The sequence below is a fragment of the Scardinius erythrophthalmus genome (genome assembly GCF_964197995.2).
Source record: "Scardinius erythrophthalmus genome assembly, chromosome: 5".
Taxonomy (NCBI): Eukaryota; Metazoa; Chordata; class Actinopteri; order Cypriniformes; family Leuciscidae; genus Scardinius; species Scardinius erythrophthalmus.
Window position 1 is genome coordinate 12,980,345 of NC_138225.1, and position 24,501 is coordinate 13,004,845.

Genomic DNA, 24,501 nt, shown 5'->3' on the forward strand with positions numbered 1-24,501 from the left:
CAGTCATCTCAGAGGCGGAGAACAAGTGTTTGGGCTGCTACACCCGGTTAGTGTTTTAGTGAATATTATGTAGCGTGCAGGGTTTTCTGTGGTTACCCATGTGTCGACCACACTGAAATATTGTCTGGCTTGTTTCAGTTTGACTCAGTAACTTGCCAGGGCAGCAGGAAAGAATATAAAAATAATGAAACCACAAATACTGTGACATATTTTAAGGCATAAAAAAAGTTTGTTGAGACTTCTAAGAAATACCAGATATATTTGGATTGATGCTGTCTGTTTTCAGTATTTATATACTGGTTGTTTTGACTGCGTTTACAATTCCATTTCATGGATTTCAAATATCAAATAAATTTTTTATAGAATGAGGAGGATAAAAGTACATTGTACATGGATAAAAGTACATTATGGTTTAGTTATAGCCCTTTTAGACCAGTCTTTGTTCTTGCTTAGCCATTGCTGGTGCATGAAAGCTTGAGGCCACGCTGAAATCTTGACATGGTCATGTTTGGGCTGGCCGTCAGAATGCATCAGGCTGTTTATGCATATGGACGTCATTGCATCGGCTACTCTGTGCCTGTTTCCTTGTGATCCTTGGGAAATGGGTCAGGATGCTGGGTAAAATTAGTCAGGAGATGCAGGAAGCTGCCGCAAGGCTGGAGAGGATGCAGCTTCGGCTGCGTGTGTGTGTAAGAGAGATAGAGAAGAACAACTGTGGACATGTATAGGCAGAGGGGATCTGTTGAGACTTTTAAGGAAGTCTTGTTTCCTCTAAATACAGACCGTTTCAGGTTGCATTTCACATTTACCAGATAAGGTTTTTGTGTTTGGTGCACGTCCTTTAGGCTGCATGCGTCAGAGTTGAGCTTTGCGATGGATATCTCATCACCAGCAGGTATGCAGGGTCAAATGCAACCCTTTTTCAAGACGTGCTTCGACTGTCGTTATAAAGCATTTTCTTTGCACTTATTTTAACTTTTGTTGAGGAAGATTTGCCACATTGAGTAATTTTTTTACGGCAATTAACGGGTTAGAAGAGTAGCTATGGAGGTTTTGACACCTCAACCTTTTTTTTATTCACTTCTGTTCATTGTTTCCTGAATGGCAATTAGCTGCATAGTCAAATGTTACCTTTTACAAGCTGTGAAAGCACGTTCAAAAGTGATCGTGTCAACAAGACAGGCTTTTTTCTGTTGATTATGCGACTATGGATCTTCAGTGGCTAAACAACAGATCCAGCTCTATTCTGAATGCTACCTTTCATGGTACTTTATTCGTTATAAACTTTAAGCTGGTGTTGGTCGTCCGAGTTGTGAGTTTCGTGTGTAGAAGCTTATTATTTATGCATTTAAGCTCATAACAGCAACACTCAAAGTATCTCAGGTAATGTTTATGTGCTTTATTTATGGCTTTGCATGAGCTTTGCATGACCTATATAGCTGTATTACTGAAAGTGACAATGGATAATTCACTTCAGATCTTGTAAATAAATTAAAGGAAACAAGAACTTTCAAACTGTCAACTCAGTGTGAACAAACAAGTGCATTATATGACAAAGATTGTTTCCGTCACTCAGTATGTAGTTTTAATAATGTTAAAATTGTGTTGTATTTATGAATTTAATTTGATGTACTTATTAGGGATGCTAACAGTTAATCGACACTCACTCAGTCAGGTAGAACATGCATATTTCAAATTTAAATTGTCATATTTAAAGTTTCTTGCTCTTCAGTAAAATTTGAAGGCATGGAACCGTCTGCGCAGCACCGCTTCAAGTCGAAAACGCCTAACACCTTGTCCTAACCACACGCGATTCGATAAGATTCCAGGGACAAATAATCGTGACGCGACAGCCAATCAGAACAGCGTGTGGGCGGGCTCTCGCGGCAAGTGCACGGCACCAGAGACGAGAGTAATCTTGACGGCAATCGCAAGAAAATTGATAAGTAGGCTACATAATCAAATTCACAAATATTACACAATTTAAATATTATTCAAATGCCTAGGCTGCTGAATCACTAAAACAATCACAGTTTGAAGAACGTTCTTGTTTCCATTTGTTTAATTTCAAGATCTGAGGTGAATTATCCATTGTTGCTTTTACAGCTACAAAGCTGGGAGCACTAAATGATATTCAAAGTCACATTGCATGCTTTTGACATTAAATAAAGCACATAAACAGTACCTGAGATTATCATTGCCACACTTAATGTTTGTTGTTCAGTGCGACGTTGCAGAAAAATAGAAACCTTTTCTAAAATAGAATCGCCGCGTGTCGTCGTCGCAGCTGGTTAGGACTGGTAAGTGTAGTTAACATACGTCGAGTGTAGTTAGGACACGGTGAAGCGCTTTCTCTAACGTTAGACCTGATTACTAGTTGAATAGTTGGCTGTTATTTAAACAATGTAGATGATCGCAGTGGCAGAGATTCAAGCTTGAGCTTGTGAAAGGCAGCAGTATCTTAGCTGAAATTCCATTACATTTGCCCTGGAGCAGGAATAGGATTTAGGAGGTGTCAACCCCCTTCTGTATTCCCAATGGCAAATGGCAGGATCATTCAGAGTGGCTCGTGACTCATCAGGCTGTTAGAATGCATTCATCATTTACTTGCTCTAATGTTGACCAAAACCCGTAGACTTTTTCTACCACTGAACAACACATTTTTGACAAATGTTTTCATACAATTGCAATCAGTGTTCACTGATATTTTCAAGCCTGTAAAAAGACACAAAACAACATGAAAGTATCATAAAAGTGGCCCAAAAAGACTATATCTATATTCTCACTATAATTATATAATCTCCACCTTTATTGCATTTGAATTGTGCTTCTGTGTCTTTTAAAAACTTGAAATCTTCTTCCCTATTCATTTGTACTGACTAATTTGCATGGCTGATGCTTTGCCTTCTATTTACATATCTGAACCACTGATTGGCGAATGCAATATGAAAAAAAAACTGATTTAAATGAGTTGTCAGAAAGGTGTGGGATTTATATGACAGCCAGGCACGGCTACCCAAAGCATTCCAAGACTCAAGAGGACTGCAAAATTAACTCTTGCCTAAGGGAACAGAAACTTGCTGTCACCAGTTGCACCATGCGATGAACCACACCCTGTCTGACGAGGAGGGAAGCAGAATTATCTGTCAGCGTAATTTCGTTCAGTACAAGCTAATAAACCTCAGACAAGTCGACTGTCAATTCAGTCAAGTTTTTGTGAAACAAGCTAAACTTCCACAAGGAGAATAAGTTCATAATTTGTGTAATTGACTTATGGCCTAAGGAGTGAGACTGTACAATTCATTACAAATCAGAGCATGAAAGAGCTTTTAATAACACAGGTACTCTAATCAAAAGTTTGGGGTTTGTAAGATTTTTTTAAAGATGTTTTTGAAAGAAGCGTCTCTTTGGCTCACCAAGGTTGCATTTATTGAGATCAGAAATAAAGTAAAATGGTCAAATATTATTAAAATGAAGTGAAATAACTTTTCTATTTTAATATATTTTAAAATGTCATTTATTCCTGTCAGCTATATTTTTAACAGTTACTCCAGTCTTCAGTGTCATATGGTCCTTCTGAAATAATCTAATATGCTGATTAGCTGCTCAAAACATTTCTTACTGTTTTTTTTTTTTTTTTTGTGTGTGTGAAAAACACAATAATTTTTTTTTTCAGGATTCTTAACTTTCAAAAGAACAGAATCTATCTGAAATAGAATTGTATTATTTTAGTATAGTATAGTATACACATTTTTCACCAAAAAAAGCTTAACAGACCCCAACATTTTTAATGGTAGTGTATAGACCCTGCCAGGGCTGCTTGATATAGCTGAGTATATAGTCACAGTGATTTTACTGGTGAAATAAATTCAGGCAAAATTATAAATATTGAACTGAGTTTTGAAAGCATGATTAAAATAGCCAGAATATTTTATAGTCTCACAAGGCCAAGGGATGTGTCAAATTTAATGAATGATGGGCTTTCCAAGTTCAGTGAAGTTCAGGCCTGCAGATAAATCATCTCAATGTATTCAAATGCCTTTCTAGTTAGAGAGCGCATTGATCTGGATTAGAAACATCATGTTAACCTCTCCTATGATGACATCAGGGCAGGTTGGGTTGGTGCCACCTAATACTCTTGTTGACTTTTTATATTGTTAACCTTCCCTCTGGGTTTAGTCTTCATGCCAGAGACAAACAGGATATGGCAACACTGAACGTCCTTAACAATATTCTTTTATCCTTGTAGTCGTATACATCTGGGTGCCATAATGAACCCAAAAGTGTCAAATGAATTCTAGATATACAGGGCTGTGGCTGGCAGGAGGAGTGAAGGGTGTGCTTGTGTTGAGAATATTTAAATACATTTTTTAAACAGAGCCATGTATGGTGTATAATGGCTCTGTCTGACTACATGCAAAAACACTCTCCTTATCTTGTACTCACTTTCTTACACTCCTTCATTTGGAGCTGTCACACGCTCGGTCTTTTGCCTTTTTTCTGCCGCAGCGTTCTCTTTTGGAGTCCAGCAATGTGTCTGATTTTATATATAAAAAAAAAAAAGTTACATATGCAATAGGGATGGGTCTAGGTAAAATTATTTGTGCATCAATTTTCCATTTTTTTTATAAAATGATAAATGATTAACACAATATTATTTATTATTATTATTTAATTTATATTTCCTCAAACACAAACTATAAAAGTTTGTGGTCTGGAATATGTATTATTATTATTATTATTATTATTTTATCTTTTTCAAAAGAACTAAGATACAGTTAAAATAGTAATATTGTATAATATTATTACAAATGTAACTATATATAATAGCTATTATATTTTAAAATGTAATTTTAAACCGATCCAAGTGTGCTCCAGGCATGAAACAGTGTCCGATTGGTCTCAGCACATTGTTCCTACCCACTATACCCACTCACCACACCTGAGACCCAGTTTCCATTGGTTGAACTTTCAAATGACGTTGGAAAACACTGCGTCGTGATTGCAACGTGATCGGATCCCAGAGGTCCTAGCCTATAGCTTTAGCCAAGCAGCATGTCATGTCACTCGGTGATCAACACTCAAATGGAAGGCTGTGTCCTAGTAAGGCTGCATATCTCGGCTGCCACGTCATCAAGCACAGCTGAAGTCTCTCTATTTGAAGGATCCTTGGAAGACTACGTAAGTCTATCTGTGAGGATTTTACAGATCACATTTTCATTTAAAGCAGTTCTTTTATTTCACAAATTCACACTACGAAAATAGAGCACTTCTATGTCAGCAAATTTAAAAGCACTTAAGTGATGGCCATATTCACTATATTCACTGTAAAGTTAAGCTTCTAAGCATTTGATCGTTAATTTAAACAACCATCGATTATGGGAATTTATGTAAATTAACATCCCCATTTCATACCGATCAAGATCATACTTTTCTATGTAAAAGAAAGGACACGTGTATTCTCTGATCAGCTTTTGGATAAGGCTTTCCCAGCCTTTACTCTCTCGGTTTCGCCATGAATCCGGTAGACCAGTGATGCCACAGTGCTGCGTTACAAGGCTTCCTTTGTCCACTGCCGAGTTCAGGAAGTGAAGGAATCGCCTCAGATGGTTGTGGAGGCGGTATCACTCTGATTCATTGCCCAGAACTCATTGTGAAGTGAGAGTCCGCCTCAATAAAAAAAGAGAGATTTTGGCTTTTCCTCTTGATGGTTAAATGAAAGTGTGATCAAGATCATCTTTAGGCGATATAATAGCAGCATAACAGCGATTCGTTTTCATTCATGCATCTCAGCATCTGTTCACAGGGAGACGGTAGCTGGATTGAGTTTGTGGTCAGGGATCTGTGCATCATTAAGTTTCTTGCTCACAGTACTACTTAGTTGGTATCCAGGTCAGGATTTTGACAAAGTAATTATTTTGTCTCATTCCTCATAAGCAGTAATCCACCTTGCAAACCTGGACCATCTTGAAGCAGGTTACGATCAAACGTTTTCGTCTGTGTCTGACAGACCCTTGTTTTCTTAATACTGTGTGGCTGAGAAACCTAGACCAACAAACTTGTTTTTTACCGCAGCTTGTTTTGGATGACAACAATTCTGGCCATCTGTAACCACTTTTGTTCATGTAGGCAGCCTTCTAACATGGCTGTTGTGACCGTGTAAATTCCATCCTTGGTTCTTTGTGGTATTATTTGTGCAGATTTTAATGGGTGAGGAGTGTGAGAGCATGCCTCCCTGCCTTATTGTTCTCATTGTTCCACATTCCTTGGAAAACTGTCCAGCATCTTTCTGGACATTATCTGGAGTTTTATGCTTTAGTGCCCAGGGTAAAATTCCCAGCCTTAAACCGTATAACCCAGAACACAAGCATGGCAAAGTGAAGTAGTTTTGCACTTCTTCTACTCTATGCCAGTATGTTTATTAGATGTTATCTGCATTTTGTGTTCACTTTGCTATAAATTCTCAACGTCTTTGCCAGGGTTGCTTGGCTACTTCTGATAGATTTTTTTTGCATTCCCGTGCTAATGGTGACCCACACAAGGATGCAGTTGCACACAGTTGAAGGAAAGCATTGCTGGATGCACTTGGAATGTACATGGACACAAAGATCAGTTTATGGTCTGTATTGATTTGGCAGTAAGTTGGCTTGCAATCCTTATTAACCTGCCAGGAAATAATGAGTAATTGGATTTGTTGAGTCTGATCGCTTTATCGCTTAAAATGATAGCACAACTCTTCACACACTAAATTATAGCCTACCTCAAATCAAATGTCTTATATCCATTGCACCACAAATGGAGCAGAATGTGTTATACATTTACATTTATGACTTTTTGTTATAGGTTTGTTGTACTCTGTAAAACTGTTATATTTATAGTAAAAAATTGCAGCTCTGGTTCTAGACATTTACTGTAAATATACCCCAACAACGTTTTCAGTATTACAGGATGGCATATTGGTGCCTGTATATTTCATAGTGCTATAATGTTAATAATATAGCAATCTACTTGCACTACCAAAAATCTGATTTTTATCCTCCAAAACTAAATGTAACACAAAACATCCTATGTACATTACAGATAACAAAAATGAGAAGAGAAGGACTTCTTGCAATGTCCCTTTACTGTTTTTCCACCATAAATTATATGGCGATTCATAGTTTGTTCTTTCTAAAACCAACCATATACAATTTTTTTCACCATAAAGGGCAATTTAACTTTAATGTATAAATGTTAAAGAACAGTGTTTATTCGAACGTCCTGTAACTCGTAACTTTTGTAAAGGTCTTCTTTTCTTATTTTGCTGACAAAAGCACAAACTGAGGTAAACATTGACTTTTTCTAGTGCCCTTCAAAGAAATCACAGCTGCGTCTTGGTTTGTTTGTTTGTTGGAATTGTGCTGTATTGTGTAAGTGTGTTTTCACAGGCTGCTTCAATGTCAGTTCCCTTAGCAAATGCAGTGTGGTTTGTGCAGGGGAGGCTGGAGAGGTTTAACAAGGCTGATTCTTTGACATCGAACCAAATTGAATTGATAAATGACACTCATTTTGCAGTTAAGACAGTTATGAACCTAAGAGACCGTTATGACACTTTACTTGAACTGTGCTTGACATTTTGCAGAGTTTTCTGTCAGTGTTTCCATCTTATTTTTGCGGCCTGCGATTAGAGCATCATTATGAAATGTTTAAAATGTTCTTTTTCTTTTACAATATTTTGTGGAAAAATCATGCATTCAGCTAAAAAAAATGTTGGATGAACTTTGCAGAAACGGTCACTTTTTACTCTAACTGTATGTTTGAAACATTTGCTATTTGTTTTCCCAACAAATCCATGTTCTGCGGACTAAAGGTCAGATAATCACGGATCTGTTTTCATACTAATTCTTTTATCCCTCGCTTTGTCCCCTGGAACATTTCTCACGCATTATATTTTGAGATTCAGTTCAGAATGGAGTTCTATCATCCTGCTGTAAATTGATATTGTGTTGCTTGGCAATGAATTCGCACAATTATACTTTCCCTTTCTCCAGCGCTCTGAGACTCCCATTGTTTCCTTTTTAGGGGACATTTTCATTCCAGTCAGTGTCTTGCTAAATAAGATTCTTCAACATATGTGCTGACAACAATGTTGAACCTTTCAGCTGGTGATTATGGCCAGATTATGTGGTGAAATTATACAGGGGACTTTTATTTGTATAAATGGATGTTTTATGTCATTATGTAACGGTCTTGGATGGTCTATGTGGAATTTTTTTTATGACTCATGGAAGTGTCAAGACAGCTATTGTGTGCTGGAGTGATGCAGCATGTCGTGTTTTGTGTCTTTTGTCGGAACATGGGCCGTTGAGTGAAGTCATTGTTTGTTAGCCTTTCCTTTGTGAAATCGATCACATCTTGGAGATTTGGAGTCAATTTACGTCCGATGCCAAGCTTACACTAAAAGACTAAAGCCCTGTGTGCATTTAATATACTCAGTTTATTGTTGTCTGTCATGTTGCACTTTGATCAATATCAACCATTCACTTAAGTTACAATCCTAAATTTCCTACCATGTCAACAAAAAACATGTTAGTATAGGCCTAAGTAGGGCTGGGCGATATGGCTGAAAACTGTATCACGATATAAGTGTTTCATATCGGTCGATATCGATAATTATTGATATTTTTTATGACATATTTAAAATAAGGACCAGTCCAGGAGACAAATACATTACATTTAAAGATTTTTTATTTTAAACTTTCTGATTATAATCCCATCAGTTATAAAGGCAGAAATGTCAACACGACCATGGAAAACACTCACTCAAATAATTTGTCTAAAATCTGAATGAACACTAGGGTTGGGCGATGTCCCCTAAATTGGCAGTTGACGATGTTTACAGTAAAACATCGCGATGGACGATGATATCGTCGGGGGGGGGGGGGGGGGGGGGTGCTGACGATCACGAAGAGACAGGGATAGTGCACATTAAGAGACAGGGATAGTCAGAGACTTGGCATTTTGAAATATTCCTATGTTTATTTGGCCGTTCAGGCGCGCAACCGAAGACAAAGACTACTTGACCATGTTGCGCTCGGAGCGCGCGCGCACCATCCTGTCAGTAGAATTCAGTTCTCTTTCGCGACTTATCGTGCTTTTAATATTTCTTTTCAATAGCACATCCTGCTCTTTTCTTTCTCATTAATGTTTTGTTATGAACTTTACATAATCGTCAACTGAAATCTGTGCGGATTATCAACGATACATTTATGACATAAAGGTCTCTGCGGCAAAAGTGAAAGTACCAGCGGCCAACGGGTGAAATGTTTCTCTTTGCACAGCAAAGCACCCGTTTCAATAAAAGGATATATTAAAGTTTATAAAGCCTACTTTTACATTTTCATTGCTGTTTTAAAATGAATTTCGCCATCACCTTAAACAAGCTGTTCTGCTTGAATCCCAGTGCAGGAGCTGTAACTGTTAGGTTACCACAGAAACGTAAGCGTTTGGTTGATTACTGTGGTGACTCGTGACACTCGCGAACAGCACTGAACACACACGTCTTCATTTTTTTTTATCGTTTGTTGGTAAAGGGTGAGAGACCTTGCGAGCCACACGAGCCATAGGTTCCCAACCACTGGTGTACACACGAAAACGAACTGCCGTGAGACTGGGCTGGTCTGACAGGGTGGGGGGCGTGGCATCACGATAGTGGCTCTCCATCGTGATGTCAGTCAGCCATCACGATGGACGATGATATCGTCCATCGGCACAACCCTAATGAACACTTAACAATTATCTCTTAACATTAAGGTGCAAAATTAAAGAATACGTAAGAAATGCTTTATAAAGGGGTGGGCGATATGGCAAACATAATATTAAGATTTTTTTCAGGAAAATCACGATTAATGATTTTATCACGATTCTTTTTTATGTTGGTTTTACTATTTTGTGGCTGTTTTTAAAATATGGACATTAGTTTGGTTGTAATGCTCAAAGCCTTAGGTAACAAAATGTAAAACAAAAAAGAATGGCAGACAGGGGCGAAGATAAAAAAGTTCTCATTATGTTCTTTGTTATTAAATATTAAGATCAAAGATACACATTACACGTACACACAACCTAATATACAGATTTAATAAACAGTGCTTTATGTTTTCAGCTACAGCAGGTGTATTTAACAGTAGCATTGAAGAAAGTAATTAAATGAACAAATATGAAAATAAAACAAAACAGACTTCACTGTATAAATTATACATTGATACTTATTAAAGCTACTTTTAAAGTTATCAGTCAAGAGCAGTGAATGATTTTCTCTTTGCATTTTGTTGTTTTATTAACATTAAAGGGATAGCTCTGTTTACTGTTTGGATCCACATTCTTCAAAATATTAATATTTGAAAATATAAGAAGGAAATTAATACAGGTTTGGAACAACATTAGAGTGCGTAAATAATGAGCGAATTTTTATTTTTGGGTGAACTATCCCTTTAAGGACAAGCGGCAGCGTGTTTACTATTACTATACTGTCTCTTTAAGAGCTGCGCGCGACGCGTCTAATATACACGCATTTGACAAGCAGATTTTCTCTCAATTTTGCTTTCACTTTAGACATATCCGACTAGTTTATGTAAACCTTGTGTGTATATAACAGTATTAGCACAATAGGTAGACAGAGTGCATGTGAGCTTCACGTGTACGCGCTGAGAAACGCACACGTTAAAACAGCTCATAAGCACGCGAATAACAGAGAAACTGACGATGGTCTTGCATAATTTGCAGACGACATGGTCTGACTACGGTCAGACTTGAAGTCAGGCGAGCTGACTTTTCCTGTTTTATCAACAATCGCTGTATCACTACACGCCGGTTCTGTTACTGAAGAATCCAACACGAGACAACAATATTGCGCAACCATACTGACTGGCTGTTGCGTGTCACCCCCTACGTTGCAAGGTTACCAGAGAGTTGAGTGCCTTAATTTGTTCATGCAACCAAATTTGCTTTCGCAACCTCTGGTTTCTTCCGACGAAGAAAAAAAAAAAAAAATTATCGAACGTTTTATCGAACGCATTTTTTATTGATATTGATTACGTGTCTATCGCGATACATATCGTTATCGTTTTATCGCCCAGCCCTAGGCCTAAGTAAAGTGTGCAAGCTGCAAATTTAATATTTAAATTTTTTTTTTCAACTTTTGGGTTGATTTATCTCTGGTTGCTCCAAACCTGCATGACTTTCTTCTTTGGAACACAAAAGAAGAAATTTTCAAGAATGTTGTTAAAAATACAGGTTGGGTGACCATTGACTTCTATTGTATAGACAAAAAAAAAACACATTTCTCAAAATATATTTTTTTTAGATGAAATAAACCAAAGTCTTAAAGGTTTAAAATGACACGAAGTAATTGAACTATCCCTTTAATACATCTAATGGTGGTGAGCTTCAGTTTTGTAGTGTGTGTGTGTGTGTGTGTGTGTGTGTTCTTGGTTAAAGTAAACTAAAACCCTCAAATTATTCATCATTTGGCAGGTTATTTGACTTATTCTATGGCTTGCCTCGGAGTGATATTGGTGGGCCTGTCTGCTAAAATAGACCCTTGTATTATAGCCTTTTTTGGCTGAAAATTATCTCAATGTGATTCAGTTACACATCAGAGAGCTCTGCTTTGAGAGTCTCCGAGTCAACTGGGTACGTTTTGTACTTAAAAGGCCAAATTTACTTCTCTACTTGGTTCTACCTTTTTTTCCATTCTTTCCTGGTGTGGTATTTTGCTGGTGTTGCTAGGCGATTCATGAGTGTTTGTAAATAGTACAGGCTGGATTTCACCATGTGTTACTTGGCAGTACTTTGCTCTACTTTGACAACAGCAAGACTCTGCCTTCAGACAGCCAACCGCAGTTCGACTACATGAACCTGCTGATTCAAATCTACGCAAAGTGCAACGCCCCTCTCTCTTTTTCCCTCACGCTACATCTCGTTTTTTCTCTTGCTCCACCTGGCTTGCAGCATGACTGCCAAGAGAGCCACAGTTGTGACCACATGCTAACCTCTCACACAGCAGATGCAAATGTGAGGCGGAGTATCTGTGTATTGCATTCACGGAAGAGTTGTCTTGTGACATTCCGTTGTGCCAGTGTTTTGTAGAGACTAAACACCAGCTACAGGATATTGGTGAGCAGATTGAGCACAAGGTCAGTGCTTTTCATCTGGTTTCACGGCCACATGCCACGTTGGGTCTTCAGAGCGGTGCAGATGTCAAATCAAGTGCAAATTTATGGAGCAAATTCGGTCTCCACATGTGCATGTGAGAACTACAAAAATGCAAGACAGACAAAACGAGGAGGAGGAATCATTCCACTTGAAAACTTTTTGTACTTGTGTCATGCGTTCAAGTCAGCCACGGTTCATTTATTCCATCACTGAAATGGTCCTATAATTATGGAGTTACTGCCATTTAGTGAATGGTGTTTGGCTAATCACGTGATCTCAATGTGGTAAAAAATTTATAATTATTCATTAGTCTATTGATATGACAGCCATTGGATATGACTCTTATGTGATTGATATTAAAGGGTTAGTTCACCCAAAAATACAAAATTACTCATCAATTACTCGCAATCATGTCATTCCAATCCTGTACGTCTTTTGTTCATCTTTGAAACAAAAATGACAGTATTTTTAATGAAATCTGAGAGATTTCTGTCCCTCCATTGACAGTCCATGCAACCACCACTTTGTTGCTTAAAGTTCATAAAGAGATCGTAAAACTAATCCACATGAATCAAGCGGTTTAGTCCAAACTTTCTTAAGAAACTCAATCATTTTTATTGACACACAAACATTGATCAGAACCTAAACAGAAGCCCTTACTTGCTTCTTGACGTGCAAGAACAAACCTCATTGGTTCTTGAGGAAGCTCAAATGTGCTGCTTAATATGAGAATGAACCTCATTGGTTCTCACAGGTCAAGCAAACATGCTTGAGCTTCCTTTTACCATATCTGATGTGTGCACTGTTGAATGTTTAATTTAATTTATTTAGACCTAATGGCCAGTTATCAGCCATAACGTGAAAATAACAATCGGCTTGCATTGACCAGAATTTTAATATCAGTTCATCCCTATCTTTAACTGTTTCTGGATTTACCCTATTGTATTACATACTGTTTGTTTGCATAAGCAAGTACTTTACCAAATGAATCGGTTAAAGGTGGCATTGAGCCAGGCTACATTGTCCGATTAGATTGGATTTAATGGTTGAACACCTTGCTGTTCTAACTGAGAGAATCTCATCTCATTACCCACTGAGTTAGCAGTGTTGAACATGATCGGTTTGGGTCACTGTAAAAAGCCCATGGGTCTTTAGAATTTGAATGCACTTTACAAAGGTTCACTTTAAGTTCACTCCAGTCTTTACTGCTTTTTAATTGTTTGAGAACACCATTATAGACAAGATCTTTTCCGGAGCTGTTTGTGCGAGGTTGTCCTTCTGGCACGGTAAGACCATCTGATTATCACTTTATGGGGCCGAGTATATGGCTATGAATATACTACAAGCACTTCTCTCCTCACACACGATCTACACTGCAAGCATAGCAATGTTGGATGCTTGAAATTATTTATAATGGCAGCGATTGTAGTTTTTGCCACTTGCTTCTGGTATAGATTGAGTGTAAAACTGTGATTCACATTTGTGTAATCTTTGATTTTATCTGTATTTTAAGGTGTGGCGATTTATGAATTTCACAATGGTGAGGTATTGCATTACATATGCTCTGAATTATACCTTTCTGTTTGGATTGTATATTGGGATTGTTTTATATCCGATGTAGTGAGTGATTGATTAAAACAGACAAGAGAATACAAGCAGTGCCTCTGAATGCTCAAGAAAGCCTAATGTTTGACTGAACCTTTGCAGAGGCTTGAAAATGAAAAGTGTACTGAGCCAGATGAGGCATGCATGATACCCCCCCCCCCCTTCTTTAAAGGGATAGTTCAGCCAAAAATGAAAATTCTATCAGTAATTACTCACCCTCATGTTGTTCCAACCCTGTAAGACTTTCATTCATCTTTGGAACACAAATTAAGATATTTTTGATGAAATCTGAGAGCTGGCTCACTCCTCCATAGGCTTCTATGGGATCGAAACTTGCCAGCTCTCAGATTTCATCAAAAATATCTTAATTTGTGTTCCGAAGATGAACGAAAGCCTTACAGGGTTGGAACAACATGGAACAGTATTTTGTCTATTGAGATTTGATCATTACTTATTTACTTGTTTATTAATTTATTTAATTATTTACTTACTTGGTTTTATTATCGCGGGAAATTAGAATCTTTTTCTATTATTTTGCGAGCATGATGGAGCAAAGATGGAGTTGGTGATAGAGTTTGATTTCACCCTAGAGGCGATCCCGTGGATATCATGCAATTTGCAAACTTTTAGGTAAAGGAGTCTCAGACCACAGTCAATTATTCCCTGAAGGTGAAAACAAAAACTGACCGAGCTTTTGGCATCTCATGCTACACAGCACATTAAATCTCTCACAACGAGAGCGGAATCTACCTCAGTGCTGATAACGGTATCTAATTTATTGGCTTAATATTTTTAAATAATATTAAAAATATTTAAATAATATTTTAAGATATTTATATAACAAGTACTCTTGACAATTTGTGAAAAGATCATCTTGCAATTCAGTTTTGATGTAGGATGTAGTTTTATATTCTGTTTTATTATAATAATAATAATAATAATAATTTAATACATTAATGGGAAAACTGGCCAATTATAATCTCTATTGTCAAATGCATCAGCCATTGATACTATCGTCTCTCGGCACAACCCGACTATACAAGTTACAAGATAAAGCTTGTTCTTGTTGATTTGTGGTTTGTTTTCTTGTAGCTCTCTGATGATTCATTTCATTAGCTGCTTTAATCAACTAAGCAGTAACCAAGAAGAGAAGCGATGTAACCGTGACCTTCTGTTTCCCAGACTGTTTCTGTACATCCTTATTTGCACAAAAGACAGTTTGTTGAACCTAAAGCTGCTTTTAGAGAAGTTTGATGTGAAGAGCCATCTCTCCTGCCCAAACAAACCTTTTCAGTTCCACTTTTGCTCCTTGAGACATTGCAGACAACTTATGTCTGGCGGACGGGCGACCTTGGCAGCTTATGGGAAATGAGGCAATGAAAGGGGTGGGAATGAGGAAACGGCAGCAGTTGAGTTTGTTTGGTGTAAGTGTGGTATTTCGAGTCCTCCAGCCGAATGAACCTGCTGCAGTGCCCTGTGTGAGTCCTTCTGTGGTGTGAGATGTAGCATCATGATTACTGATATAAGGTAGTCACAGAGTCTCTGACGAATGTGTTTGTTCTTCTTCTAAAGCAGTTTAGGAAACATTTTCTGGTATTGCAAGCATGCCCGCATACATACGGGTCACCCGAGTTCGAGCTTGGCTCGTGCCATTTCCTGATCCCAACCCCCTTGTCTTATTATTTCCTGTCTCATCTCTCACTGTCCCAGTGTATAAAAAAATTGCAAAAAGTTAAAAAATAAAGAATGTAGAAACGGGGTGTATATTTTTCTTCCTTTTTTTTTGATTAATATGTTCAAGCATTAAGGATGGTTGGTTACAGGTGGAGTTGACAAAATAAAAAATTAACCCGATCTATTTTTGAAATACATGTTATTTATCTTATTGCGACCGATTCATCCATCCACATGTATTTTTTTTAATCCAATAATAAATGCTGGACTCTAATCATTTAGTCTGCTTAAACCCCTCAAGCTCATGTTCGTCTGCCTCCACTTTTCAGTGCCTTACATTTTTTCTTTTTCCATAATCCATTGCACTCGGATGTACGTCACAAAAAAGATCTCTCGATACTTCCATTTCATGACTTTGAAACGGCATCTTCGGTGTCCTTTTACATTGGATTCATTCTTACTGTTCTATGTGGTTATAACAAGAAAGTCATGATGCGTCTTTTTACTCTAGTGATTGATAGCATGTTTTTAGGAAGTTGTGGTAAAGTTTTGACATGCAGTGCAGCAAATTAATGTCAGTTATTTACAGGAATAAGAATATTTATATATTAACATATATTAGCAATGCTATAAGGAAGTTAAAGTTGGCTTGAAATGGAAGTCGTGATTAGTCTTTTGTTCCTTATCCTGACGCATGAGTGAAACCGCTTCTCGAATAAGAAAAAATATAAGGCGAGACTTGATTTAGGTTGTCCCGCCCTTGTGCTGGTAAACACATTAGCTGCAGGGAAAAGATGTCCTTAAAATCAGATTTGATCTTTTGACGTGCACACTGCACGAATATACTAGCCATCATCCTGCCATCGTTTCTCTTCTTGGTTTTAAAAAGCAGATTTAAAGGGGTAAATAAATAAATTCAAATTGTCATCATTTACTCGCCCTAAGGTTGTTCCAAACCCGTATAAATGTCTCTGTTCTGTTGAACACAAAGGAAGATAGTTTAAAGAATATGGGTAACCAAACAGTTGTGGGGCCCCATTGGTTTCCATAGTATGGAAAGAAAATTGTATGGAAGTCAGTGGGGCCTCATCAACTGTTTGGTTACCTATATTCTACAAAATCTCTTCCTTTGTGTTCAGCAGAACAAAGAAATTTATATGGATTTGGAACAACTTGTAAATGATGGCAGAATTTTAATTTTTGGGTAAACTGTCCCATTAATATTTCTCTATTTCAGGCCCTGATTAGGACACAATGAGCACATGAAAATTTGTTATATTTATCAAGCAGTAAAACCCCCCCCTTCCGCACCCAAAACAAGGCATCTGTGGATGAGAGTCCGAAGCAAGGACTGCTGGGATGACATTGTCCTGCAGCACTTTACAGGCGATAAGTGGAACGAGAATTTTAGAACGACACGACAGTCATTTATGACACTTCAACAACAACAGCTTGTTCTGTGCGTCATCCGGCACATGTGCAGAAATTTCCTGTTTCGGTTTTCAATCCGATCAAGTGTTTACATGTCCTTTCGAATGGATTAGAAAAGGTTTAAACCCCCCCTTGCAATCCGAATGAAATTTCAATCGGGTTTGGCCATTTGTGTCTTAAGATACTGGTGTTAGGTGAGGGGTGTTGAGAGAGAGAATTTGTAGCACGTGATTATTAGTGTAAAACCTTTTATGCTTGACGCTCTATTATCATGCAACACAGTTCAAATTTCTTCCTTAGTCAAACAGCCACACCCACCCACCGACATGAACTGCTTTCTGACCTCATTCCCCACTGATGTTACTCCAGCCTCAGGGCACCTCGTCCTCCACACTTCACGATTGACTGCTACTGGAACTACACTTATGCTTCTATACTTAAGGATTGGATTTTGAGATGTGACCGTTGAACTCAAGTCCAGAGAGAAGTGCTGTTTTTAGATGAAAGATCGGATCTAAAAATTGTTTAAACATTACAAGGTAAAAACATATTTTTAAAAGTGAAATGTATGCCTGGATGAACTGTTCATAATCTATCAAAGATCTAGAACATGATTTTAGAAGTCTACCATGTAAGATGCTACTAGAATCAAGCACAGTCTTAACTCCTGCCAAAACCTTTTGCACCGAGATTATGAAGCTATTTATTTAAAATGTAGGTCTAAATGTGCTTATTTAGGTGTGAACTACATTACAGACTTAATCACATTGTTATTGATCCCCTGAGCAATGAAGTTTGTTTTTAGCTTTTTTCCTTTATCTTTTTCATTGACAGTTTGTCTCAATCCAGCCCTAGTGTTTCTCCTGTTTTAGTTGGGCCTCAATTGTTTTTGTTGGGAAATGGCATGAAGACAGAATGTTCTTGTTATTCAGGTTTGTTTGAGAATTAAAGCAAGACAAGCCGAAACATAGTATAGAAACCAACGTGATGTGTTGACGCTTATGTGGAGTTTCCGTTTGAAATAGGGTGAGTAATGTTCTCTGAGTGGGGATTTATCCTAGCTTTTTCCACATTCGGGATAGTGAACCCATCTGGCATGTGTGATGTCAAATCGAGCTTGTCCCACTTTAAACTCCCTTTGATTTTTCAGCAACACTTTTTGAGATGGATCTCATCATTATTCTTTATGCCAAACACTTTTAAATCATTTTAATATGGCAGTTACTATGTCATTTTGGAGTGCCACTGTTCTGCTCAGGTAATTATTAACTTTTAGTGCAAACGCTGCAGCGCTTGTCGTGTTTTAGGATTATATTTAAACTAGCCAGTGGATTTAAGACACTCTTTAAACAGTGTAAGACTGACATTTACTCTGACATCTACTTGTCATTAGTTTAAATGGCATCTTAAGCAGTTCAGATGGTGTTTCCTGTACATGGCTCATATCTGTTCAGTGAAAGCACGGAAGCGTTCAGGTCATGTGATTTGCTTTATTCATCATTCTTGTCATGTTCTTCTCTGCAGATATGTTCAGACGGGTTGTACGACAGAGTAAGTTCCGGCATGTGTTCGGCCAGGCGGTGAAGAATGACCAGTGCTACGATGACATCAGGGTGTCCCGGGTCACGTGGGACAGCGCCTTCTGCGCGGTTAACCCCAAATTTGTTGCCATAATCGTGGAAGCCAGCGGAGGTGGTGCATTTATGGTCTTGCCTCTTCATAAGGTGAGAGATCTGTAAAACTACACTGTGCTTAAATGGAATTCTTCATTCTATGTCCATGCGTCTTATATTCATTTGTTTTAGATGGCTAGTCAAAATCTAGTTTGTTGACCAAACTATAAGGTGAGAGAAACAGGTGATGGGATGTTTTTTTTTGTCATAATACTATGTTCTTGCTAGACTTTTAGTCGTTGATGTTGATGTACACAACCGTTCAAATGTGTGGGGTCTTTAAGATTTTTAATATTTTTTTACCCAAGTGTCCAATGCTCACCAAGGCTGCGTTTATTTGATTAAAAAAACAGTAAAGACCGTAATATTGTGAGTATTATTACATTTTCAAATAACTGGATTCTATTTTAAAAATATTTATTCCAGTAATGGCAAATCTGACTTTTCAGCAGCCATTACTCATGTCTTCAGTGTCACATGATCCATAAGAAATCGTTTTATTATGCTGATTTAGTGCTCCAGAAACAATTTTTTTTTTAACAATTTAAAACATTTACATCAAAGTAATGATTTCTTTAAAAAAATCTTACTGACCCAAAACTTTTGAACTGTAGTGTACATTTTCAATTTCCACACCACTGCTGTGATATCTCACTCCACATAGCAGTATTTTAATCATCAAATATTTTCTCTTTGGCTGTGATGTTTTTAGTTTGCATTTTGTGAGGACACAAAATTTACGTGACATATTTTGTGTAAGCCTTGAATGGTTTATAGGAAAAGTTGGTTATTGGAAGTATCCAAGGAAGGATGCTTAGTTTAGTTTAAATATTTAATGACCAAATCTGTACATTTTAATGTGTTGCTTTGATCTGTATGGAGTTCAGATTCTGTATGGAGATATTAGATTTTGATTTCTACATCTGAAGCTTTTCAAAGGGATAGTTCAACTTGTATTCAAAAATGATATTTACTATTTACTCATGCCATTCCAAACCTGAATGCTGTTATGTTTTGTCACTGTGCTTCATAAGTTTTAAAGGAACTTTACACTTCTCTCTTCCATATAATGATAGTTCATAATGAGAGGTTACCAGCGAATAATAAAAACTAAAATTTTAGTCTGTTTCTCACAGAACGATTCACTTTTATGGTTCTTTTATACTCCCTTTTGAGGCTTGACAAGACTTGGTCACTTTGAATTGTTGTTTTATGGAAAAAATTAGTGAGAAGATTCATCAATTTCTTCTTTATTTGTATTAAGGGATTAAAAGCAGCATCCAGATTTGAAACTACATGAAGACAAGTAAATATTTCTGGTGAACCATTTCTTTAAAGTTTGAGAAGAACATTGAATCAGCAGAGAAGTCTTAGACCTACAAGAAGCTGAGGAGATTATGTCCTAACTATGGAGAAAGAGCCAAGTGACTAAATGGTTTTGCGGTCTGAAAATTTGATCTAAGGTGAGAGTGTGGAGTTGCTCCCTCCACTTAAGCCTGCTTGAACTCCAGCTGTGTCACGCTCATGGTCTTTGTCCATGTTTGAATGTACACACACTTAATTACAACCTTGTGAAAAGTATGATTCATTTTGTTATGGAGTGAGAAGAACTAAAATAGCCTATAGCTATGTTTATAATGTTTGTAAACATTTCGCTTTAGTTACTGGTATTTAAATTAATGTAAAATACAATGCAACTTGTATTTTATTTTTTTTTACTAAATTTTATGTATAGTGTTTTTTTTTAATCATGTAGCAAGGGTTTTAAATCAAATAAAATAAAAACTTTTTTTTTTTTACTTTTTAAACTGTTTAACCGATTATTTGGTAAAAATCCTTACTGTTGGCTAATGGTTAACCAGTTCGTTATGAGATTCCATACTTTGAGCTGTTGGTGAGCATGTTCTGCCCATGTTATTCTGAAACGTATTGTTTCACGTACTTGCAAAAACACTTTAGATGTTTAAAGTCACAAATTATCTAGACCACATAAAGCTGTTCCCCCACTTTACTGTGCTAATGATAAAAAACATAAATGACACACTTTTATCGTTTCTTTTGTTGTCATTTTCATCAATAACACAAAAAGTGTCAACATTGCTGCAACAGTATTGACAATTGCAACTAAGACTTTACCGTTGCCCAATGATGGTAAGATATCTTCTTTTCTAATGGCTTTCTGAGTTCAAATGTGATGACAAAAGTCGAATTTGTGAGCTGGATCCGCAGCGGTCTGTCATTTGATATGTGTGATGAAAATCTTGGGCCTGTAGGGATTTTGTTACCTCTGAACTTAATGCACTATCCTCTCTAACCTTCTGTCACTGACTACCACCGTCTGCTTGAGTTACAAAGCCAGAGATTTTGCTTCACCGGGATGAAGCTTGTCACCTAGTCTGTTATGTTCTTGGTTTAGTTGTTGAGCATTCGTGTGTTTAGTAGTGCGTCTGCATGTTTGTGCATGTTGAAGTGTGTGGTTGACTCAGATTTTCCCAGATAGTTTGAAGGAGTGGCCTTCATTTCCCCATTTCTGGTTTTCAGTTCTATGTAGAGAAAGGCAAAAAATTAGTTTGACTGAAATACTTTTATTTAAAAGTGATATTTATACTTTTCAACCTTTTTATCGGGTCTACTGATGACCAGGTGGTGGGTCTCCAAAGAACGATACCCATCAATAGCAGAGTTAATGTAACTTATTTTATATATTGTTTTGATTTTTACTCAACATAGCCATTCATTTTCAATTGAGAAATGTAAAGCTGCATTTAGACAGACCAAAACAAAGATACATTTGATGGCCATTTAGATTGTGAAAACAATTAGCAAAAAAATATTGACGAATAATAATATTAACAATAATGATTATTATTGTTATTGTGATTATAATAAGTTGTTTTCTCTACAATCATTTAGTTAATTTTTCTGTACACAAAGAAAATCTTGTTTCTATAATGGAATCTAGGCATTATCTTAACATGCAAGTACTGCCTTCCTGTGAGCATAATATTTTGTAAGAATGAGCTGTAAACCCTACTTTGGTTTTGAAGGGATAGTTCACCCCAAAATAAACAATTTATTGTTTTTTTACTATTGACTGCCATTTTATTGACAAAAAAACAGACATTTCTCAAAAAAATGTTACGTTCCACATAAGGCAGATGAGTAAATTAGTATTATTATTTAATATTTTTTTCATTTTTGGTTGAATCCTTTCAGACTTCATTATTAGTTTTGTATTTTGTAGATAGCCATCTGTGAAATTGTTGGATTTGTATATCTGACTGTGTCATTTGCCACATCTCAGATTACTGTGGTAATACTGGCAAGATTAGCACGACAACCCAGAGCAGTGGTGTTGACAAGCGGAACAGCGTTCTGTAATTAGAGAGCGCTCAGACACGACTGTGACATCCAAACCTCTTCGGGCTCTCGTCTGTCATCAGCGTCACACACGAACACTCGCGCCCGCTCGTAAATGATGTCACACTCAAGCGCTCGGCTGCCTGGCCAGACGAGCTCAGTTACAACCAACTCTTATAATTATCTTGTGTTATTTACATCATTAGTTTCACTGTCGGTTCCTGCAGGCTGCTTTCCTGGAGCATTTATAAAGAGCCTTATCATCTTAAAAAGTGATGGATTACACCAGTATAAATCCTTTGTCATTCCGAGCATAATGTTCAGAGTCAGACTCACAATGCAAGTGTGTGGGAAATGTATTAATCTGTGGAAATATATATATATATATATATATATATATATATATATATATATATATATTCTCACTGTGTTTTCTCTGAGCAGATTGCTTGATATTTCTGTGTGTTTCTTTGACACTCAATGAGGACTCAAATGAGCTGGGATTGAACATTTTTCCTGAAACTTTAAAGTTTTTGTGAAGGAATCTGAATGTCAGTGCTTTTATAGTCTAAATGTTTACACAGTTTTGCTTAGATATTGTCAGCAAAGTATTTTTAGACAAGTTCAGACGGCCAAACTTGCAGTATGTGACATCAGAGGGTTTTGTGTGTGAGTGCGGCTTGTCATAGCATACTTTTTGCAAGTTTTTTTTTTTTTTTTTAAATATACATTTAGCCTCCAAAAAAATTCTCACTTCAATTTGTTTGCATTTTTTTTTTGTGTCTGTGTTGTGCCTGCTGTCCTTCTGCTTTGCACCCCTCCCTAAGTATCAACTCGGATTCAGTGCAGCACTGCATCTGTCTATGGTCCGTCTTCCCGGGACACCCCTTTCCCAGCAGCCCCCTGCAATCAGACAGCTGGCTCTGGGGGAGCTATTGTTCTTGTGTGTATGCCAGGTCTTTGTTTCCCAAAAAATCTGTATGGGAACTCTTCATCCTCACTTGATTCCCTAAAATCCTCACAACTATTCTTCTGTTTCCCAGTAAGGAGCAATGGTAGCTGTTTGGTTGAGTGTTCGAAGCTCTTGATGTGTAAGTGGCAAGGCTGATGGAGTTTCAGTATGCTTATCTAAATTGATCATTTACTCCGCCTCATGTCTTTACAAACCTGAATGGCTTTCTTCCTCCTTCTGAGGAACATAAAAGAAGATATTTTGAGAAATGTCTCAGTGTTTTCAAGTAATACAGGTTTGGGAAGACAGGAGGGCGAGTGACGATAAGGGTAGTGATAGACTTGTATATCAGCATGTCCCGTGGCAAAATGAGGGTGGGTTGACTTGTTGAGTTGGCTTGCTTTCATCAGGGAACATTAAACCGTTATCCTGTCGTCCTCCTTAATATTAGATTTTTTTTTATATATATATTGGTAACGCTCGATATTGGTCATGTTCATGTCTCTCCTCTTAACATTTAGATTATCTTTGCCGTCATCTGACACTCATTTAAATGTAACCTTTAAAACACTAATCATTTCATAACCTTTAGCAAATAAAATTTTCATACTTTACAGTGGTGTGATACCTAAATTCACTTAAATACATTTATTTATAATTTTTCATTGTTATTGTATTTGTTTACAAATACTTTGTTAATTTTAGAAAGTACGTTTTTTAAGTGTTCGTTTAATCTTAGACATTGCTTGCCTGCTCTGTGCTCAGATACTCCTTTTTGATTGGCTGCCTTCTATATTTACCTGAACTTGGCATGTCATGACTAGATGCCCTGCTCCTAAGTGAAGGCATTTGTGTATTCGAGTACGTTTTGCCGTAAGGATAAGTGATGTTCTGTGGTAATGTCTTTTGAGTCTAGGGGAGTTTCAGCTGGGTTGCGGCTAGATTCTTTGTGTGGGAGGCAGAGCAGCATGACTCAGACTATTATTCCCCTTCAAGAGACCATCAGGTGTCTAACTACTCACATGCTGTCTGTCTCTCTCTCAACACCCTCCCCCTTCACTCAGCTGTATACTCATTAACATATGAAGGAAGTGCTAGGAAACGGATGGCTGTAGCCTTCTGCAGGCTTTGCATTCCTACTTTCCATTCATCCCTTCTCTCTGACCACCTCTAATAGTTTATAGCACGAAATATGAACCATCCTGCAGGAAACTGCCGTTTACCCTTATGCCGCCAGCCTTTATGATATTAGCAACAATTTCCCTTTAGAGCTCAAATCCTGAAGTGACAAGGAAGCAGACTTTTATAGGGTGTATTTAGTGACTAGTTTTCACTTTGAAACTTAATACAGTGTCATTTGATTCAGTCTTCTGTCATTTCTGCTTGTAGAAATGTTTCGAGATCAGCGTTTGTGGAGTTTTTTTTAATTTAATAAAATGACCAATGGCCCTCTATGGACACTGAAGCTTGAGTCGCCATTGGCCAGCAAGTTTAAATTTTTTTATTTTACTCGCCAGAATTTTACATGGAATGCAAGAACATTGCAAATATAAAAACACTACATAAATATAAAATATACATTTCAAGCACTATTAAAATCAATTAAACAGTCTG

General features: G+C 37.2%; 1 protein-coding gene across 4 annotated transcripts in view; it reads left to right on the forward strand.

Moving 5' to 3' along the window:
• coro1ca (coronin, actin binding protein, 1Ca) overlaps window positions 1-24,501 on the forward strand; it is a 50,834-nt gene that overhangs the window by 6,825 nt on the left and 19,508 nt on the right. For 3 of the 4 annotated variants that reach the window (XM_081366061.1, XM_081366062.1, XM_081366064.1), the window contains one exon: window positions 18,427-18,626. In XM_081366061.1, the coding sequence (XP_081222187.1) occupies window positions 18,427-18,626 (200 nt within the window). Of the gene's footprint in view, window positions 1-691; window positions 896-18,426; window positions 18,627-24,501 lie in introns of those variants that run through there. The other variant, XM_081366063.1, reaches the window with a different exon arrangement.